General features: G+C 40.7%; 1 protein-coding gene across 1 annotated transcript in view; it reads left to right on the top strand.

The window, feature by feature from the left end:
* Positions 1-6836: 6836 nt before the first annotated feature.
* LOC134343441 (putative methyltransferase NSUN7) overlaps positions 6837-16814 on the top strand; it is an 88674-nt gene continuing 78696 nt past the window's right edge. The window contains exon 1 of the mRNA XM_063042144.1: positions 6837-7122. Within this exon, the coding sequence (XP_062898214.1) occupies positions 6837-7122 (286 nt within the window). The remainder of the gene's footprint in view (positions 7123-16814) is intronic.

The following is a 16814-nucleotide window of genomic DNA, read 5'->3' as shown; positions in this document are numbered from 1 at the left end:
CTTTTAAAGTTATGTTTTATTTTAAAGCCAATTAACTGCGCAAAGAGTTAATGTAAAAACTAACGGCGTGATAAAAGGTCACGTATCGCATTGAAGTGACAGTCTAGCTTAAAACTATGAAATGCAGATACCGGAGATCTGAAGTAAAACAGAAAAAAAAGTTGGGAAAAAAAATCAGAATTCCGGGAGGCAACTGTGGATGGAGACACTAGTGTAGCCAACTGGAAAAGAAGTTAATTTTCATGTGCAGAGGGTCGGGTAAAGATGGATAGGACAAAGTGTGTAAACTGTTGAAGTAATCTAATCGAGGGATTAAAGAAGACAAGTTAAAAATAGATTTTTAAAAAACCTTAAAATCTGTAAAGGGAATGTAAGAACTGCAAAAAGTAGTCTATGTGTAGATAGTTTCAAGTTTCTGGGTGTCAACATCTCTGAAGAACTATCCTGGGCCCAACATATTGATGCAATTGCTAAGAAGGCACAACAGCGGATATATTTCGTTAGGAATTTTGAGGAGCCTTTCTTTGTCACCAGAGACATTAACAAATTTCTACAGATGTGCTGTGGAGAACGTTCTAACGGGTTGCATCAGTGGCTGGTATGGAGGGGCCACTGCACAAGATCGGAAAAGGCTGTGGTAAGTTGTAAACTCAGCCAGCTCCATCAGGAGCACTAGCCTCCCTAGCATCCAGAACACCTTAAAAAGGCGATTCCTCAGAGGTGACATCCTTCATTAAGGACCCCCATCAAGGTGGACATGCCCTTTTTTCATTGTTACCGTGAAGCAGGAGTTACAGAAAGAAGCCTGAAGACACGCACTCAACGTGTCAGGAAAAACTTCTCTGCCATCAGAGTTCTGAATGGACAATGAACCCATGAACACTACAGTACTTCATTATTTTTTCCCTCTTTTTGCTCTGCTTATTTCATTTAATTTTTATGTATATACTAATTGTAATTTATTGTTTTTTAAATTATGTATTGCAATATACTACTGCTTCAAGACAGCACATTTAACTAAATATGCCGGTGATATTAAATTTGATTCTGAGCAATCACAGCAGAAAATTTCAGCACAATTACTTTTCGGGGAACTGTGTCCTTTGTTAGTTTTTAGTTTTCCTTGGTGGTATTTTTGCTAAACTCACAGTCAGCAAAATAATTTAGTTTTCAGCATTGTGAAATTAGGATTTCACCTAGTTTAAGATCCATTTTGATGACTACTTCTCTGCCTTCATTTCTCTATTCAGCTTTCTTGCCCACCCACAACTTGACAGGAAACAGAAGTGTTAATCTTTGTGACTGTGAAGGTCCATCTATGATTGGATATCAGGCAGGCAGTACAACAGTACAACAGCTCCTGGTCTTCAATTTATCCTTTGGCATTAATTTCATTGTTGTATTCCAACTACTTCTGTTACCCAAAATTACGTCATTGTTTTTGTATGGTTTACCTTTTGATAATAACTCTAAGGTCCCTAATGAAAGCCTGATCTTATCACACTGATCTGTTCCTTTAGTCTTTTGTTCTCATCAAAAGATTGCATCATTTGCAGGTGGGTGATCACATTGCATGTAGATCATGCTGATGGGATCTAACTCTACCATAATCCACCATCATTTGGAATGGATATTATTGAAGAGGCCATTACTTAATGTCGGACTTGAATTGCTTTTGGGAAGTTGGTGGAAGAAGCTAATTGTGATGTTAGATATAAACATGTATTTTGATTCAAGGATGGAGATATATTTCAGCACAAGTAACTCCAGTATTTTTACTTTGGGAATACTAGCATCCGCTATGTTTAACTGTATTATCAATATGTTGTGTGACTTAGGGAGAAACTGTAGCTGGTGGTATTCCTGTTCATTTGGAGCCCTTATCCTTCCACGCTATCAAGGCAGTGGTCTAGAATGTACTGTTAATCATCTCCCTTCCCTTGTGCTGTTGTACTGCCTGCCTGATATCCAATCATAGATGGAATACAAATTTGCCATACTTCAATCAACTTTCTTTTATTCCCGCAACACACATCAAAGTTGCTGGTGAATGCAGCAGGCCAGGCAGCATCTCTAGGAAGAGGTACAGTCGACGTTTCGGGCTGAGACCCTTCGTCAGGACTAACTGAAGGAAGAGCTAGTAAGAGATTTGAGAGGGGGAGGGGGAGATCCAAAATGATAGGAGAAGACAGGAGGGGGGACGGAATATGAGGTGTTGTTCCTCCAACCTGAGTGTGGCTTCATCTTTACGGTAGAGGAGGCTGTGGATAGACATATCAGAATGGGAATGGGATGTGGAATTAAAATGTGTGGCCACTGGGAGGTCCTGCTTTCTCTGGTGGACAGAGCGTAGGTGTTCAGCAAAACGATCTCCCAGTCTGCGTCGGGTCTCGCCAATATATAGAAGGCCACATCGGGAGCACCGGACGCAGTATATCACCCCAGCCGACTCACAGGTTCAGCAAAACGATCTCCCAGTCTGCGTCGGGTCTCGCCAATATATAGAAGGCCACATCAGGAGCACCGGACGCAGTATATCACCCCTGCGTTTCCTTGTGTTTTCTTTTATTCCCAATCACTGCCATAGGTTGAACCAAACTGTTTGTGTTTTCTTAGGCTCCTGAAAACCTGAACTGAAACTTCCATAGCACCTACTCCAAATTCTTAATGTACACAAAAATAATTTGCTTCCTCTTCTGTAACATTACCCTTCTCCATCACAATTTCAATCTATTTGGCACCTTCCACCCTCTACATCCATCTGTACCTTCAGACTCCATTCAAATTTTCTATGCCAATTGTTCAATTCTGCATTCTCTATCTTTCCATATTTTAGTTTGCAGCAAATTCTATTTCCTATAATAAGTCTTGCACCAAGTATTGAGGGTGCATCATCCTTGTTAAATGACAATCTAGTGTTTGCTGATTACCTCAAATTTCTATCCTTCTATGTGCCTTCTCCATCTTCTTATCTATCTCTAATATCAGACAGCGCTATAAATTTCTTGCCTCTTTAACTTTTTGTCTGTTGAACTTTTAAAAGTCTGAAAACAGTGAAAAGCTAGACAGTAGTTGGTTAGTGATGTAACACAAAAATTATTTCAGATAGTTTTATTGTGAGATCATAGATAAAGTGGTGTTTCATGGGAAATAACTTTTTCCTGTAGCTATTTTATTACATAAATCAATAAATTGCCTGTATTGAATACAGCACAATGATGAACATGTAAACAGAATGAGGTAAGGTGCATGGATCTAATGAGACATGTTCAAGGCAGTAAGTATTTAAGTTTCAATAGCAGGTTTGAGGATAGATGTATCCAGTGTAATATAATGAAGTTTATTTTGGTGTAGATTGATAATTTGATAGGCAGTTCAACCAAGGCAGGAAATATTACTATTCATTAAATGATTTTTATTTAAACAATGCTAGCTTTGAACTTCAGAAAAATATGTATGGAGTTGACTGAGCATTGCCGACTGAACTCTGGATAATGTATTGGAGGGGGAATTATGTAGCACCTTTTACAATATGAAGTATCACAGCACTCGCTGACAATTTTTTATTTATGTTGGAAATACAAAAGTCAATTTGTACAGCAAGACTTTACAAAGAAAAGTTGCATAATCTAGAGCAACAACAATGCGCACAATGCTGGAGGAACTCAGCACTTCAATCAGCATTTATGGAAAGGAATGAACAGTCAACGTTTTGGGCTGAAACCCATCATCAGGACTGGAAAGGAAAGGGGAAAGGTGATAGTAGAAACCAGATGGGTGGGGGAGGGGATGAAGTAAGAAGCTGGGAGGTGATTGATGGAAAAGGTAAATGGCTAGAGAAGATGAAACTGATAGGAGAGGAGAGTGGACCATGAGGGAAAAAGGAAAGGTGGAGTGGTATCGGGGGAGGTGATAGGCAGTTGATGATAAGAGGTAAGAGGAGGGATTGGAATTAAAATGGTTGTTCACCAGGAAATCCTAATTTTTGCGGATGGAACAAAGGACTTCAACAAAGCGGTCCCACAATCTACGTCCAGTCTCCCAAAGGCCTCATTAGGAGCACTGGATATGGTAGATGACCCCCAACATATTTGCAGGTGAAGATTTGCCTCACCTGGAAGGACTGTCTGGGGCGCTGAATGGAGGTGAAGGAGTCACTGAATGGGCAGGTTTAAAACAACTTCTACTTGCAGGAATAAGTGCTAGGAGGGAGATTAATGGAGGGGAATAATGACAAGGGGATCACAGAAGAAGTGATTCAGAATCAGATTTGATATCACCAGCATATGTCGTGAAATTTGCTAACTTTATGGCAACAGTGCAATGCAATACATGATAAATATAGGAAAAAACTGAATTACAGTATGTATATATGTATATTAAATAGTTAAAATAAATAGTGCAAAACAAATTTTAAAAAGTGGTAAGGTAGTATTCATGACTTCAATGCCCATTTAAAAATCATATGGCAGAGGGTAGAAGCTGTTCCTGAATTGCTGAGTGTGCCTTCAGGTTTACGTAGCTCCTTCCTGATGATAACAATGAGATGAGGGCATGTCCTGGGTGGTGGGGGTCTTTAATGATGGATACCGCCTTCCTGAGGCACCAATCCTTGAAGGTGTCTTGGATACTACGGAAGGTAATACCCGTGATGGAGCTGAATAATTTTACGACTTCCTGCAACTTGCTTTGACTTTGTGCAGTAGGTATTCCCCACCCCTCCCCCATACCAAATGGTGATGCAGCCGTCAGAATGTTCTCTGTGGTACATCTGTAGAAGTTTACAAGTGTTTGAGGTGACAAACCAAATCTCCTCAAACTCCTAATGAAATATTGCCACTGTCTTGCCTTCTTAATAGCTGCATCAATATGTTACGACCAGGTTAGGTCCTTGGAGATGTTGACACCCAAGAACATGAATTTTGCTCACTCTCTCTACTTCTGATCACTCTGGTTTTTGTTCTCTCATTCTATCTTTTCTGAAGTCAGCAATCAGTTCTCTTGTCTTACTAACGTTGAGTGCAAGGTTGTTGCTACACCACTCAGCTAGCTGATATATCTCACTCCTGGACACCCCCTCATCATCATCACCATCTGATTCAGCCAACAATGGTTATATCATCAGCAAATTCATAGATGGCATTTGGGCAGTGCCTAATCACACAGACATGGGTGTAGAGAGAGTAGAGCAGTGGGCTAAGTGCAAATTCCAGTGGTGTGCCAGTGTTGATTGTAGCAAGAATCTGTGGAAAGCAGAAAGTGGAGTGAGGTAAAGGATATGTTTAGTGCTAGAGTCCCATTGAAAATGGCAGAATTTGTAGAGAATGGCCTGTTGGATGGCAGATTCATAGGGTGGTAGCTGAGAACAAGAGAAACTCTTATCTCTGTTGAGGTGGCAACAAGATGGGGTGAGCATAGATGTCTGGGAAATGGAGATGCAGGTGAGGGCAGCATCAATGGTGGAGGAAGAGAAATCCTATTCTTTGAAGGAGAATATTTCTGATATCCTGGGAATAGATGTGTTGGAGTTGAAGGAACTGGGAAAGGGAATGGCATATTTTTAAGGAGAAGTGGGAAAAGGTAGAGTTAAGATAGCTGTAGGAATTGGTAGATGTTTAAAGGATGTTACTAGACAGTTTGACTTCAGAGAGATCGAAAAAGGGGTGTGAGGTGTCAGAAATGGACCAAGTGAATTTAAGGACAGGGTGGAAGTTGGAGGCAAAGTTGATGAAATTGACAAGCTCAGCACCAATACAGTCATCAACGTAGCACAGAAAGAGTTGGGGAACATTACCAGGAAAGGCTTAGACATAGATTATTCCATGTAGCCAATGAAAAGGCAAGCTTAGCTAGGGCCACCCAGGTACCCATGGCTAGAACTTGAGTTTGGAGAAGATGGGAGGAGCCGAAAAAGAAATTGTAGAAGGTGAGGACCATCTCCACCAGATGGAGGAGGGTGCTGGTGGAGGGGAACTGGTCAGGCCTGTTGTAGTGAAAAAAGTAGAGGGCTTTAAGGCATCCTTAATGGGGGCAGAGGTGTATAGGGTTATCCAGGAGGGCTCCCTGCTCTTTTGCAGAATAATACCTTGAGAAATTTTTCTCTTTTTTTTTGAGAAGGGGGCCACAGTGTAATGGGTTATCTAAAGGACATCGTTTTTACTGCTGCTACATTTTCTTGGTTCTCCACTAAGATGCCAGTTTGCATTATGTGGTTAAACTCGTAGGTGAAACTTGAGGCTGCAGCCACATGACTATGTCACCATCTCTAACCATCTAATCGCCTGACTCTTCAATGGGGGAAAAAATCTTGAGTTGTTTTTCACTATTGTCTGTTATTTTTGTCAGCACATGTGGGCAAAAATGCCTATTCTTCCAGTTCAAGTTATCATCCATGCACTTATTATTGTTATTCCTTTGAATATGTTGTAAATAGCTATGTATAGATAGTAAAAAAGCACAATTATCTTTTTGTATTTTCCTTTGCAGTGGAAAAATTGTTGGTCTTTCCAAGGCGATTATGTGAGTATCATTAGAGATGAGTGCCCAATACCAGTGGAACTATACCTTAATCATAAATATTTGCAGAAGGCATGAAATCTAGCAGAAAGAAATTGGAAAGGATGGAAAATTTACAATAAAATAAAATTGAACTGAAAGTAAAATGCTACAAATGCAACTGTTGAATTGTTTTCATTGTAAATTGTTCTGCTTAGTATAATTGCTTTAAATTCATTTAAGATAACTTATTAGCTAGGGTGAATTTGCCTTCTGATCTTTGCAGGAAAACTGGAACTTATTGAAGATTTCAATTCGTCATTCAAATTAAGAATTCAGAAATGCTGCATACAAAAAAAGGAGCAGATTATTCATCTGAAATTTCATCAGAGATTGCACATCTTGATGAATTGACTATCTCACGTAGGACACATACTGGTGAGAATGATGGCTACCCTGATGCTGTTTACATGATTTCAGCTCACTTATTTCAGGGCATACATAATGAGAAACCTCCTCCTAGGAGGCTTATACGCTATGACAATAATTTCAAGTCACCTGTTCCACAAATCAAAGACGACAAACTCCACCGCACTGTGTACGATCTAGCCTTCAATGCTTTGAAGTGTAAGTAAAACATTTGGGTTACTTTTGTTGAAAAGAAATTGATTAACAAAGGGAGGCTGTAAAGTACCAGAAACGATGTTGTTTGGAGATAATAATTGAAGGAAATGGCTACAAAGGGGAAGGTAGAAAATAAGTGCAGTCAAAAGTGCAACACGTTAAGCCTGTATAGTCTTTTGATTTGATTATAAGTAGATAATACAATAGTTGGATCTTCCATTATAAAAAGTATATTATCATTGTAATATAGACTGTAATGGATTATAAGGTGTTTCTGATTTTTTTTATATACAAAAGAAGTGTATTGCTTTATTCTTGGAGAGGCATAAGCTAAGTGAAAATCAATATATTAAAATGCTAAAGCTGGAATAAAATTACATAAATGCAATAATAACACCTGAGGTACAATCCCTCTTATTTTATATGGAGGTTTAATGAATGGAATACATAGCGAGATTTGTATGGTGATAGTTGATAGTTCATGAAAATTAAGAAGGCATTCAATGAATTCACATTTGGCTAGACCAACTAAATTGCTGGTCAATAGTAAAGTTAGGACAAAGATAGTGGGGAAGCCATTAATTGTAATTCAATTGAATAACTATAGTAGTCAATTTCCCAGTTGGAAGTAACATTTTATGGCATGAATGCCACTATCGCTACTGCCTGAATGTTTTCTGTATTTTGCCACAAATAGCCAAAATCTGCTTCATTTGCTATTGGGATCAACTTTTTCCTGCTTCATCTTAACCCTGAGTGAGCTTGTAACATTTAACAACTCTTTATTCTCAGCCTTCTGTGGAAGTTGTGGTAAGGCAAAGATAGCCTGGAGCTATTGTAGTCAAGCAAGAACTATGAAGTGAGACTGCTGGGGACACCTCTGCTTACTTTTCCTTAAGGGAATATCTTGCCCGACAAATTCTTTGAAGAAATAACAAGCAGATTAGACAAAGGAGAATTGGTGAATGTTCTGTACTTGGATATTCAGAAGGCCTTTTGACAAGGTACCTCTCATGTGGCTGTTAAGAGACCATGGTATTACAGTAAAGATATTAGTGTATATGGCATTGGCTGATTGTCAGGAGGCAGAGAGTGGGAATAAAGGGAGCCTTTTCTCATTGGCTACAGCTGGCTAGTGGTGTTCTCCAGGTGTCTGTATTAGGACTTTTTTGTGTTATATGTCAATGATTTGGATGGCGGAATTAATAGCTTTGTGGCCAAGTTTGCAGACAATATGAAGATAGGTGGAGGAGCAGGTAGTGCTAAGGAAGCAGAAAGGCTACAGAAGGGTTTAGATAGATTAGGAGAATGGACAAAGTAGTGGCAGATGGAATACAGTGTCAGGAAATGTATGGTCATGCACTTTGGTAGGAGAAATAAAAGCATAGACTATTTTCTAAATGGAGAGAAAATTTAAAAATTTGAGGTAGAAAGAGACTTGCGAGTCCTTGTGTAGGATTCCTCAAAGATTAACTTGCAGGTTTGAATTGGTGGTGAGGAAGGCAAATGCAATGTTAGTGTTCATCTCGAGAGGTCTAGAATATAAAAGCAAGGATGTAATGTTGAGACTTTGTAAAGCACTAGTGGGGCCTCACTTGGAGTACAGGTTTCTCCCACCATCCGAAGGTAGAGCGTTCCTATGAAACAGTTCGTAAGCCGAAATGTCGTAAAGCGAAGGAGCAATTACCATTTATATGGGAAAATTTTTTGAGCGTTCGCAGACCCAAAAGTAACCTACCAAATCATGCCAAATAACACATAAAACCTAAAATAACAGTAACATATAGTAAAAGCAGGAATGATATGATAAATATACAGCCTATATAAAATAGAAATACTTTTCCACAATCATTACTGAACTATTCTCCGTAGCGAAAATCTCATTCAAGCACTCTCGGCAGAAAGCCTCACGCAAGCGCTCTCGGCAAAAACACGGCACAAGTGCTGTCCAGTAACCTTTAAGCTATGAAGCTGCCAAATCATACCAAATAACACATAAAAATACATAGCCGATATAAAGTAGAAATAATGTATGTACAGTGTAGTATCACTTACCGGAATTGGGAAGTCAGCGCCGAGCACACTACACTGATGGTGGTGTGTTAGGCTGAGTCATCGGAGTTTGGGTGGTGCAGTGGCCCCCACCCTCCGGGCACGTACCTTTCAAAATTAAAGTCGTACTTTATCATTGCAGCGAAAATCTTCACGTTCAGTTCACTACTGCATTCAGTTTTGATTGTTATCCTTTTTTCTTCCAATTGCATCAGCTCTTCATCTATCAGATCTTGGTCATGGGAAGCCAAAACCTCTTCAACATCTCTTCGTCAGCTTCCACAAGCCAAACTCACTTTGTCCTTACTTAGTTCACCACGATCGAAACGCTTAATTATGTCTAGTTTTATGCTAAGTGTAACACCCTTACGAGCTCTCTTAGGCTTTTCCAATACTATAGAACTCATCTTGCAAACGACTGCTCACAGGCATGTGTTTAAGCAATGCTGGCTAGAATGCCGTTCCAAATCTGGGGGAGAGCGGCTGCTCGGGGCGCACGCTGATTTTTTTTCGTAACAGTGAAAACACCTTCTGAAAGTGAAAACAGTACTAATGTAGGTCTTTCGTAACAGTGAGGTTTCGTAAAGCGAACGTTCGAAAAGCGGGGGACACCTGTACTGTGATCAGTTTTGGATCCTTATGTGCTGAAACTGGAGAGGATTCAAAGGAAGTTCACGAAAATGATTCTGGGATTGAAAAGCTTATTGTATGAGGAGAGTTTAATGGCTCTGGGCCTGTACTCGCTAGAATTCAGAAGAATGAAGGAGGATCTCGTTGAGTGTTGAAGGGCCTCTAGAGTGGATGTGGAGAGGATATTTCCTATGGTGGGGGAGTCTAAGACCAGAAGACAAGCCTCAGAATAAAGGGGCATTCATTTAGAATGGAGATGAGGAGGAATTTCTTTAGCCAGATAGCGGTGAATCTGTGGAATTGGTTGCCACAGGTGGCTGTGGAGGCCCAAGTTATTGGGTATATTTAAGGCAGAGGTTGATAAATCAGTGTATGAAAAGATACAGGGAGAAGGCAGGAAATTGGGGCTGAGAGGGAAATGGATCAGACATGATAAAATGCTGGAGAAGACTTGATCAGTCAGTGGCCTAAGTTTGTTCCTGTATCTTGTGGTCTGTGGCCTTGCTGCAGAAGAGTTAGGCTGGGTTGACTGTGGAAGTGTGCACTTAAAGCCAGATGAGTGAGGCCTCTGTAGTGAGACTTTTCCAGAAAATATAGTGTCCCTTTATACAATAGGGGGTGCGAGAGTTAGACGATAAGAATAACGGAAGAACATAACTAACACCTGAGGCTCTATTGCCTTTTATAACTTCAAAATATCTTTGGTTGTCCGCTGGAACTTTTGATTTTTTTCATACCTCTATTGTGAATGGTGATTGATTTTGCGAGAAAGAATTCAAACATATCCAATTTACAATGATCAATATCAGTAACTGGTAAGTCATTTCTGTATTTAAAAAGAGTTTTCTGTTCTGACTTCAGAACCGTGTGGGTGACAGGGGCCATACTGTTCCCCTTGTGCATAAGTAAAATAAAAATGCTTGAGTGCTAAGAGTACGTGTGTTCTGGGCCCAGTTATTTTTGTTTTGCTATCAGCGATGATAGTTACTTGGAAGTTGCATGGAGATGGCTAGCCCTTGGCTTTGTAATAAAGGAGAAAGGAATTCAGCCCCGGTAGCCGATCATTCCTAAATCCTAGGCTGCTCATATTTGAACAAGGGACTGAGTCTAGATGCTGTACCCCTGCCTTCCCCAGGCACGTCTTTGACAAAGCGTGAATGACTTGCATCCTTACAGCCAGTGCAGTGAATCTCATTATGCCTTAGGAGTAGTACGTGCCAATGGACAGTTATGGAAGCTCTGAGCTTCTCACTTCTTCTGAACTCTGATAAAACATGGTGAACTAACTATGAAAGTGTGAAAGCCCAAATAACAGCTCTTGAGTACTCAGTGTGGCTGGCATTAGTCAGTTCCCTGCCTCAGGCGGCAGTTCCCAACAGCACTATGGGAGGTGGAGGAGTGCAGAGGGGATGAGCAAAATGTTGATTTAAATGTATCTTGAACTGATTTAGCAGGAGCCCTAAGAAAATGTTTTCCTCTGCACTGTAGATTGGCACAAAAAAAAGTTTTGGACAGGAGACAGTGATGTTAATGAATATGTAGAATGCGTGTGTAAAAGTTTCAAAAGTATACAGATTAACTCTACAAGCATGGATGCCTGTCTTAATAAACGTTAGTGTAAATACGTTGCAACGTACACTAGGTTAAAGGAAGAACATATTATTACTTGTGTGAGATGAGAATTAAGTAAAATTGTGAGGATCTTACAATATTGCCAAAAGTAATAACATTAAAGGATTAAAGCTATTAAGAAGAATAGGGACAATACCTGTGTGACTACCCAGCTGCTTAACTGTAGCCTCTGGGCAAATTTGTGCATTATTTAAAAGGTATTATAATAGCTCTCCTATACAATTCATATGATATTTTAATTTATAGCTTTGTTTTATACTTAATGAAATTGACAGTGACCAAATTTTGGCTAATTGTTACCAGATTAGCTTCTTCAAATTTCACTGTAAATCTCAAGTTCTAACATTATTACTTTTTTTTATATATATATGCCTCATATGACCCATGTGTGACTAGCAATTTTTGTTTTGAACAGCGTAGTTGTTCGGAATCAGAATTGGAATCAGTTGTATTATCACCGGCATGTGACATGAAATTTGCTAACTTAGCAGCAGCAGTTCAATGCAGTACATAATCTAGCAGAGAGAAAAAAAATAATAAATATACAAGTAAATCAATTATGCATATTGATAGATTTTTTAAAAACGTGCAAAAACAGAAATACTGTATTTTTTTTTAGAAGTGAGGAAGTGTCCGAAGCTTCAATGTCCATTTAGGAATTGGATGGCAGAGGGGAAGAAGCTGTTCCTGAATCGCTGAGTGTGTACCTTCAGGCTTCTGTACCCCCTACCTGATGGTAACAGTGGGAAAAGGGCATGCCCTGGGTGCTGGAGGTCCTTAATAATGGACGCTACCTTTCTGAGACACCGCTCCCTAAAGATGTCCTGGGTACTTTGTAGGCTAGTGCCCAAGATGGAGCTGACGAGATTTACAACCTTCTGCAGCTTCTTTCAGTCCTGTGCAGTAGCCCCTCTATACCAGACAGTGATGCAGCCTGTCAGAATGCTCTCCACGGTACAACTATAGAAGTTTTTGAGTGTACTTGTTGACATGCCAAATCTCTTCAAACTCCTAATGAAGTACAGCTGCTGTCTTGCCTTCTTTATAGCTACATTGATAGCTACATTGGGACCAGGATGGATCCTCAGAGATCTTGACACCCAGGAACTTGAAGCTGCTCAGTCTCTCCACTTCTGATCCCTCTGAGGATTGCTATGTGTTCCTTCATCTTACCTTTCTTGAAGTCCACAATCAGCTCTTTCGTTTTACTGACGTTGAGTGCCAGGTTGTTGCTGTGGTACCATTCCACTAGTTGGCATATCTCACTCCTGTACACCCTGTCGTCAGCACCTGAGATTTTACCAATAATGGTTGTATCGTCAACAAATTTATAGATGGTATTTGAGCTATGCCTAGCCTAACTATTCTAACTGTATGGGTTTTACAGTTCTTAGATCCAAGAAAGATGGAAATGGAACAGTAGGCACGATAGGGGTAAACATGGGGATGTCCACAAGGAGTGTATTCTTGTTAGCAGACAATCTGTCCACTGGGCTTGAAGATGCCCATGGGTCAAGGCAGCTTTGATAACAGTTTCCGCTTCCACCTTGTATCATGAACTCTTGGCTTGTTAAGCAGCTTCACATGTGGCCCTTGTCAAAGGTCTTAAAAAACTGAAGTGGACAACATGAACTGATCCTCCATTGTCTATTCTGCTTGTTAGTTCAGAGATTTCCAACAGGCTTGTCAGACAAGATTTTCCCTTGAGGAAACCATGCTACTATGGCCTATTTTATCATGTGCCTCCAAGTATCCTGAGACCTCCTTCGCCTCACTATAGGAAGGATGTGGAAACCTTTGAAAGGGTGCAGAGGAGATTTACAAGGATGTTGCCTGGATTGGGGAGCATGCCTTATGAGAATAGGTTGAGTGAACTTGGCCTTTTCTCCTTGGAGTGACAGAGGATGAGAGGTGACCTGATAGAGGTGTATAAGATAATGAGAGGCATTGATCATGTGGATAGTCAAGAGGCTTTTTCCCAGGGCTGAAATGGCTAGCACGAGAGGCAGAGTTTTAAGGTGCTAGTAAGTAGGTACAGAGGAGATATCAGGGGTAAGTTTTTTTTACGCAGAGAGTGGTGAGTGCGTGGAATAGGCTGCTTGCGACTGTGGTGGAGGCAGATATGATAGGGTCTTTTAAGAGACTCCTGGACAGGTATATGGAGCTCAGAAAAGTAGAGGGCTATGGGTAACCCTAGGTAATTTCTCAGGTAAGGACATGTTTGGTACAGCTTTGTGGGCCGAAGGGCCTGTATTGTGCTGTAGGTTTTCTATGTTTCACTGCCACCCATCCGCACTGTAGCCCACACAGTTTACTTTAAATAATCTGTTCCTGAACTGTACTTAAGAACTTGACTGATTTTAATTCTGCCTGTTTTAAAATACCATTTCGTGTAAGCCTGCATGTAATTTCTCTTTGGTTTTTCCTCCTGATCTGATGTGACAAAAAATTAGTTGAACATTTTAGTGGATATGTGGCATGTGCGTGTCATATATCTGTGGAGATGACACAACTACCTTCCCTCCTGCTCTGCTCAAGCAGCTGAACTTCTTTGCCTCAAGAAAAGCTTGCAGCCAATGCAGTGAAGCTCATTATACCTTAGGAGAGTAATGTGTAAATGGACAGTAATGGAAACTATGTGAGTTTCTTACTTCTTCTGAACTCTGATAGAACATGGTGAGCTAACTATGAACCTCTTCTGCTTTTGAACTACTTGCTGTAAACTGTTATAAACTATGCGATTCGTACTAACGGTAACGATAAAATAACTAGATGGAACAAACAAGTTGACTCCTTTGCTTTGGCACGACAGCAGATCCTTATAGTTGAGGAATTATATGCAGAATTAAAAGAGCTAAAACCTAACTGATTTATTGGCAGCTTGACAAGTCGTGGTGTGAGAATAATGTATGAACAAAGAAGTGTTTATTGCATGAGGACTACACTGTGTACCCCTTATCAGAATATGTATTTGATAACAATGTGTGTCAGTAGCTCCAAACAGTATTCTGGGCTCGCTTGGCTGCAGATTTTCTCAAGCTCAGTGAACGGAGACTCTGTGTTGCCAACTGAGACACAAACTTGCTAATAAACAGTATGTACTTTCAAGTAAATTGTGTTTGACAGTTATTCCCTGGGTCTGAACCAAAAGGCCTCAGGCAGAGAGGCAGATCGACATCCTGGCGCAGCAAGCAGGGTCCCAATATGTGGTAGACCCCCTGCCAAAATTGAATAAGTGAACCAACAGACCGTTGGGGTGAATCAGAGACGAACGGGCCCACAAGGTAAGCTTTAACTTGTTTCGTCTCTGCTCTCTGATGACTCTGTTTGTTCCCTCATTTTGGCGGGAAAAATCCACTGAAGGGACCCAAAGGGAATGGAAAATTCGAGACGGGTGGTTTGAGATCCCTGGAATACGCTTAGACAAAGGGTAGAGGGAGTAGGTTACAGAAAATAATAGACAAATATTCAGATAATGGAAAGAAACTGAGACAAATGTCATTCCAATTGTCTAAACATTTGGGAAAAGACAATTGGCCTGCAGGAGGTACATTTGATTTAAATTCAATATGGAAAGGGAAGGCAGGGAAAGAGTATGGTCGCCTGATTGGCCTATGGCGATGTGAGGCAGAAATGAAAGAAGCCAGACATAAATTGTTTGACTGATAATGCTAAGCGAAGAGGGATAGACATACATAATAGAAGAGGCAACCCTAGGAGTTGGCAAGAGTTGAGAGCGATTTGTGAAGAATGGGATAGGGGACAGAAACAAACAGGGGCTGGGGAAATAAATTGTATCAGAGACAAAACATACTGGCCGTGGAAGAATGAATAAAGGGAAAGGGAAATGGAAAATAAAAATAATTCTGGGATACCCCACCTCTATCCAGACATACTGATGTACTTCCCCAAATGATACTGATGATGATTGGGAATGGGTAAGGTGAGCTAATAATCCTGCCATACTACCCACAGCTGCGTCGGCACCTGTTTTACCACGGTCAGGTTCCCCACCCCCATATGGTTCTCACCCTGGTGCCTCAGCCGCCAACTCGACAGTCATTGCATCGCCACCGACCGTTTCTCCAGAACGTTTGGGAAGCCCAGTACCCATTTCTGCCCGCACGTGCAGTCAGACTGGAGCTCTCCCGGACTGGACCCTGAAAGGGTCATTGGTTTTACCAGGACTGATACAGACTCAGTATCAATTGCCCATGAGGACCGTTCCTAACCCACAAGCTGGTGTGGTGAGACAAGCACCTACTATGCAAATCCATAAACCCTGGACCCCTTCCGAATTCTGTGGTATACTGAATGTTGCCCCTGACAAAAAGGTCAACCCCCAAGGGTTCTGTATTATTTAAGAACTGTCCTGACTATTTATTCTGCTAACTCCAGAGATTTGTTCCCTTTGGCTATGGCCGCCCTGATTCCTACTGATCAGACACGATTCACCACTCGGCTCGGGCATGGCAACTACGACCAGTTAATCACGACCAGGCAAACTGAACCGCGGACCATTGAAAATATATTGGACTCCTTATCCCACATTCTGGCCCCTTCCATAGATCTTAAAGTATAAACCCAGGAAAGGTGATGGTTTCCTAGAATGCTTTAATGCCGCTTATTCTGCACGATTGGGAGATCCGCTGTAGGCAGATGGAACCAGTCCCCATAGTACTGTGCTCTCTTCCTTCAAGCCCTGCCCAGCAAGGTGGCCGACAGGGTTAAAGTCAACAATATGAACTAGTTAGAATCCACTCAAACTTCAGAAAGCCATTTTGAATTAGATAGTAATTCACAAAGACAAAGTATTTCTAGGAAAGCTGTAAATCAGATAAAGACGATCACTATTTATCATTGTAGCTGTATTAACAATCTGTGGCCTTGTCAGAAAGAAGTGTCTAGTTCAGTCTTTCAAAGCAAACCACAGAGGCCATCTAGAGGGAAAAAGTTCATTTTTATTTTAATATTTGTTTTCTTTCCTTGTGGGGAAAGGTTAATTTTTGATTTTGTCCAATTCTGAACAATATAAGGACACTACATTATACTTCTTTAAAAAAAAATTAGTGTGTTAAGCTTGTCAGAAAAAAGATTTATTTGTTTTTTAAAAGGTTTTGTTATCAATTGTGGCACCAATGTAGTACATATCTTAATAGACCAGAAGGTACCAGATTCAGCCCTTGACCTGTGCTAATTAACCCCCATTGTTAATACACTACGCCGACTCAGATACATAAATTCCTGGGCCTTGTCAACTTCCGCCACACTAGATACGAGGTCCTTCCCCTACAGAACCCCCTTCCCCATTTTTTCCCCTGTTCTACTGTGAACCCAGCCACCTTTTCAGAATGCCCATCCGAGCATCTAGATTCACCATA

Source organism: Mobula hypostoma, chromosome 3, assembly GCF_963921235.1.
Source record: "Mobula hypostoma chromosome 3, sMobHyp1.1, whole genome shotgun sequence".
Classification (NCBI taxonomy): domain Eukaryota; kingdom Metazoa; phylum Chordata; class Chondrichthyes; order Myliobatiformes; family Myliobatidae; genus Mobula; species Mobula hypostoma.
Note: the sequence above shows the minus strand (reverse complement) of the source record. Positions and strands in the feature narration are given on the sequence as shown.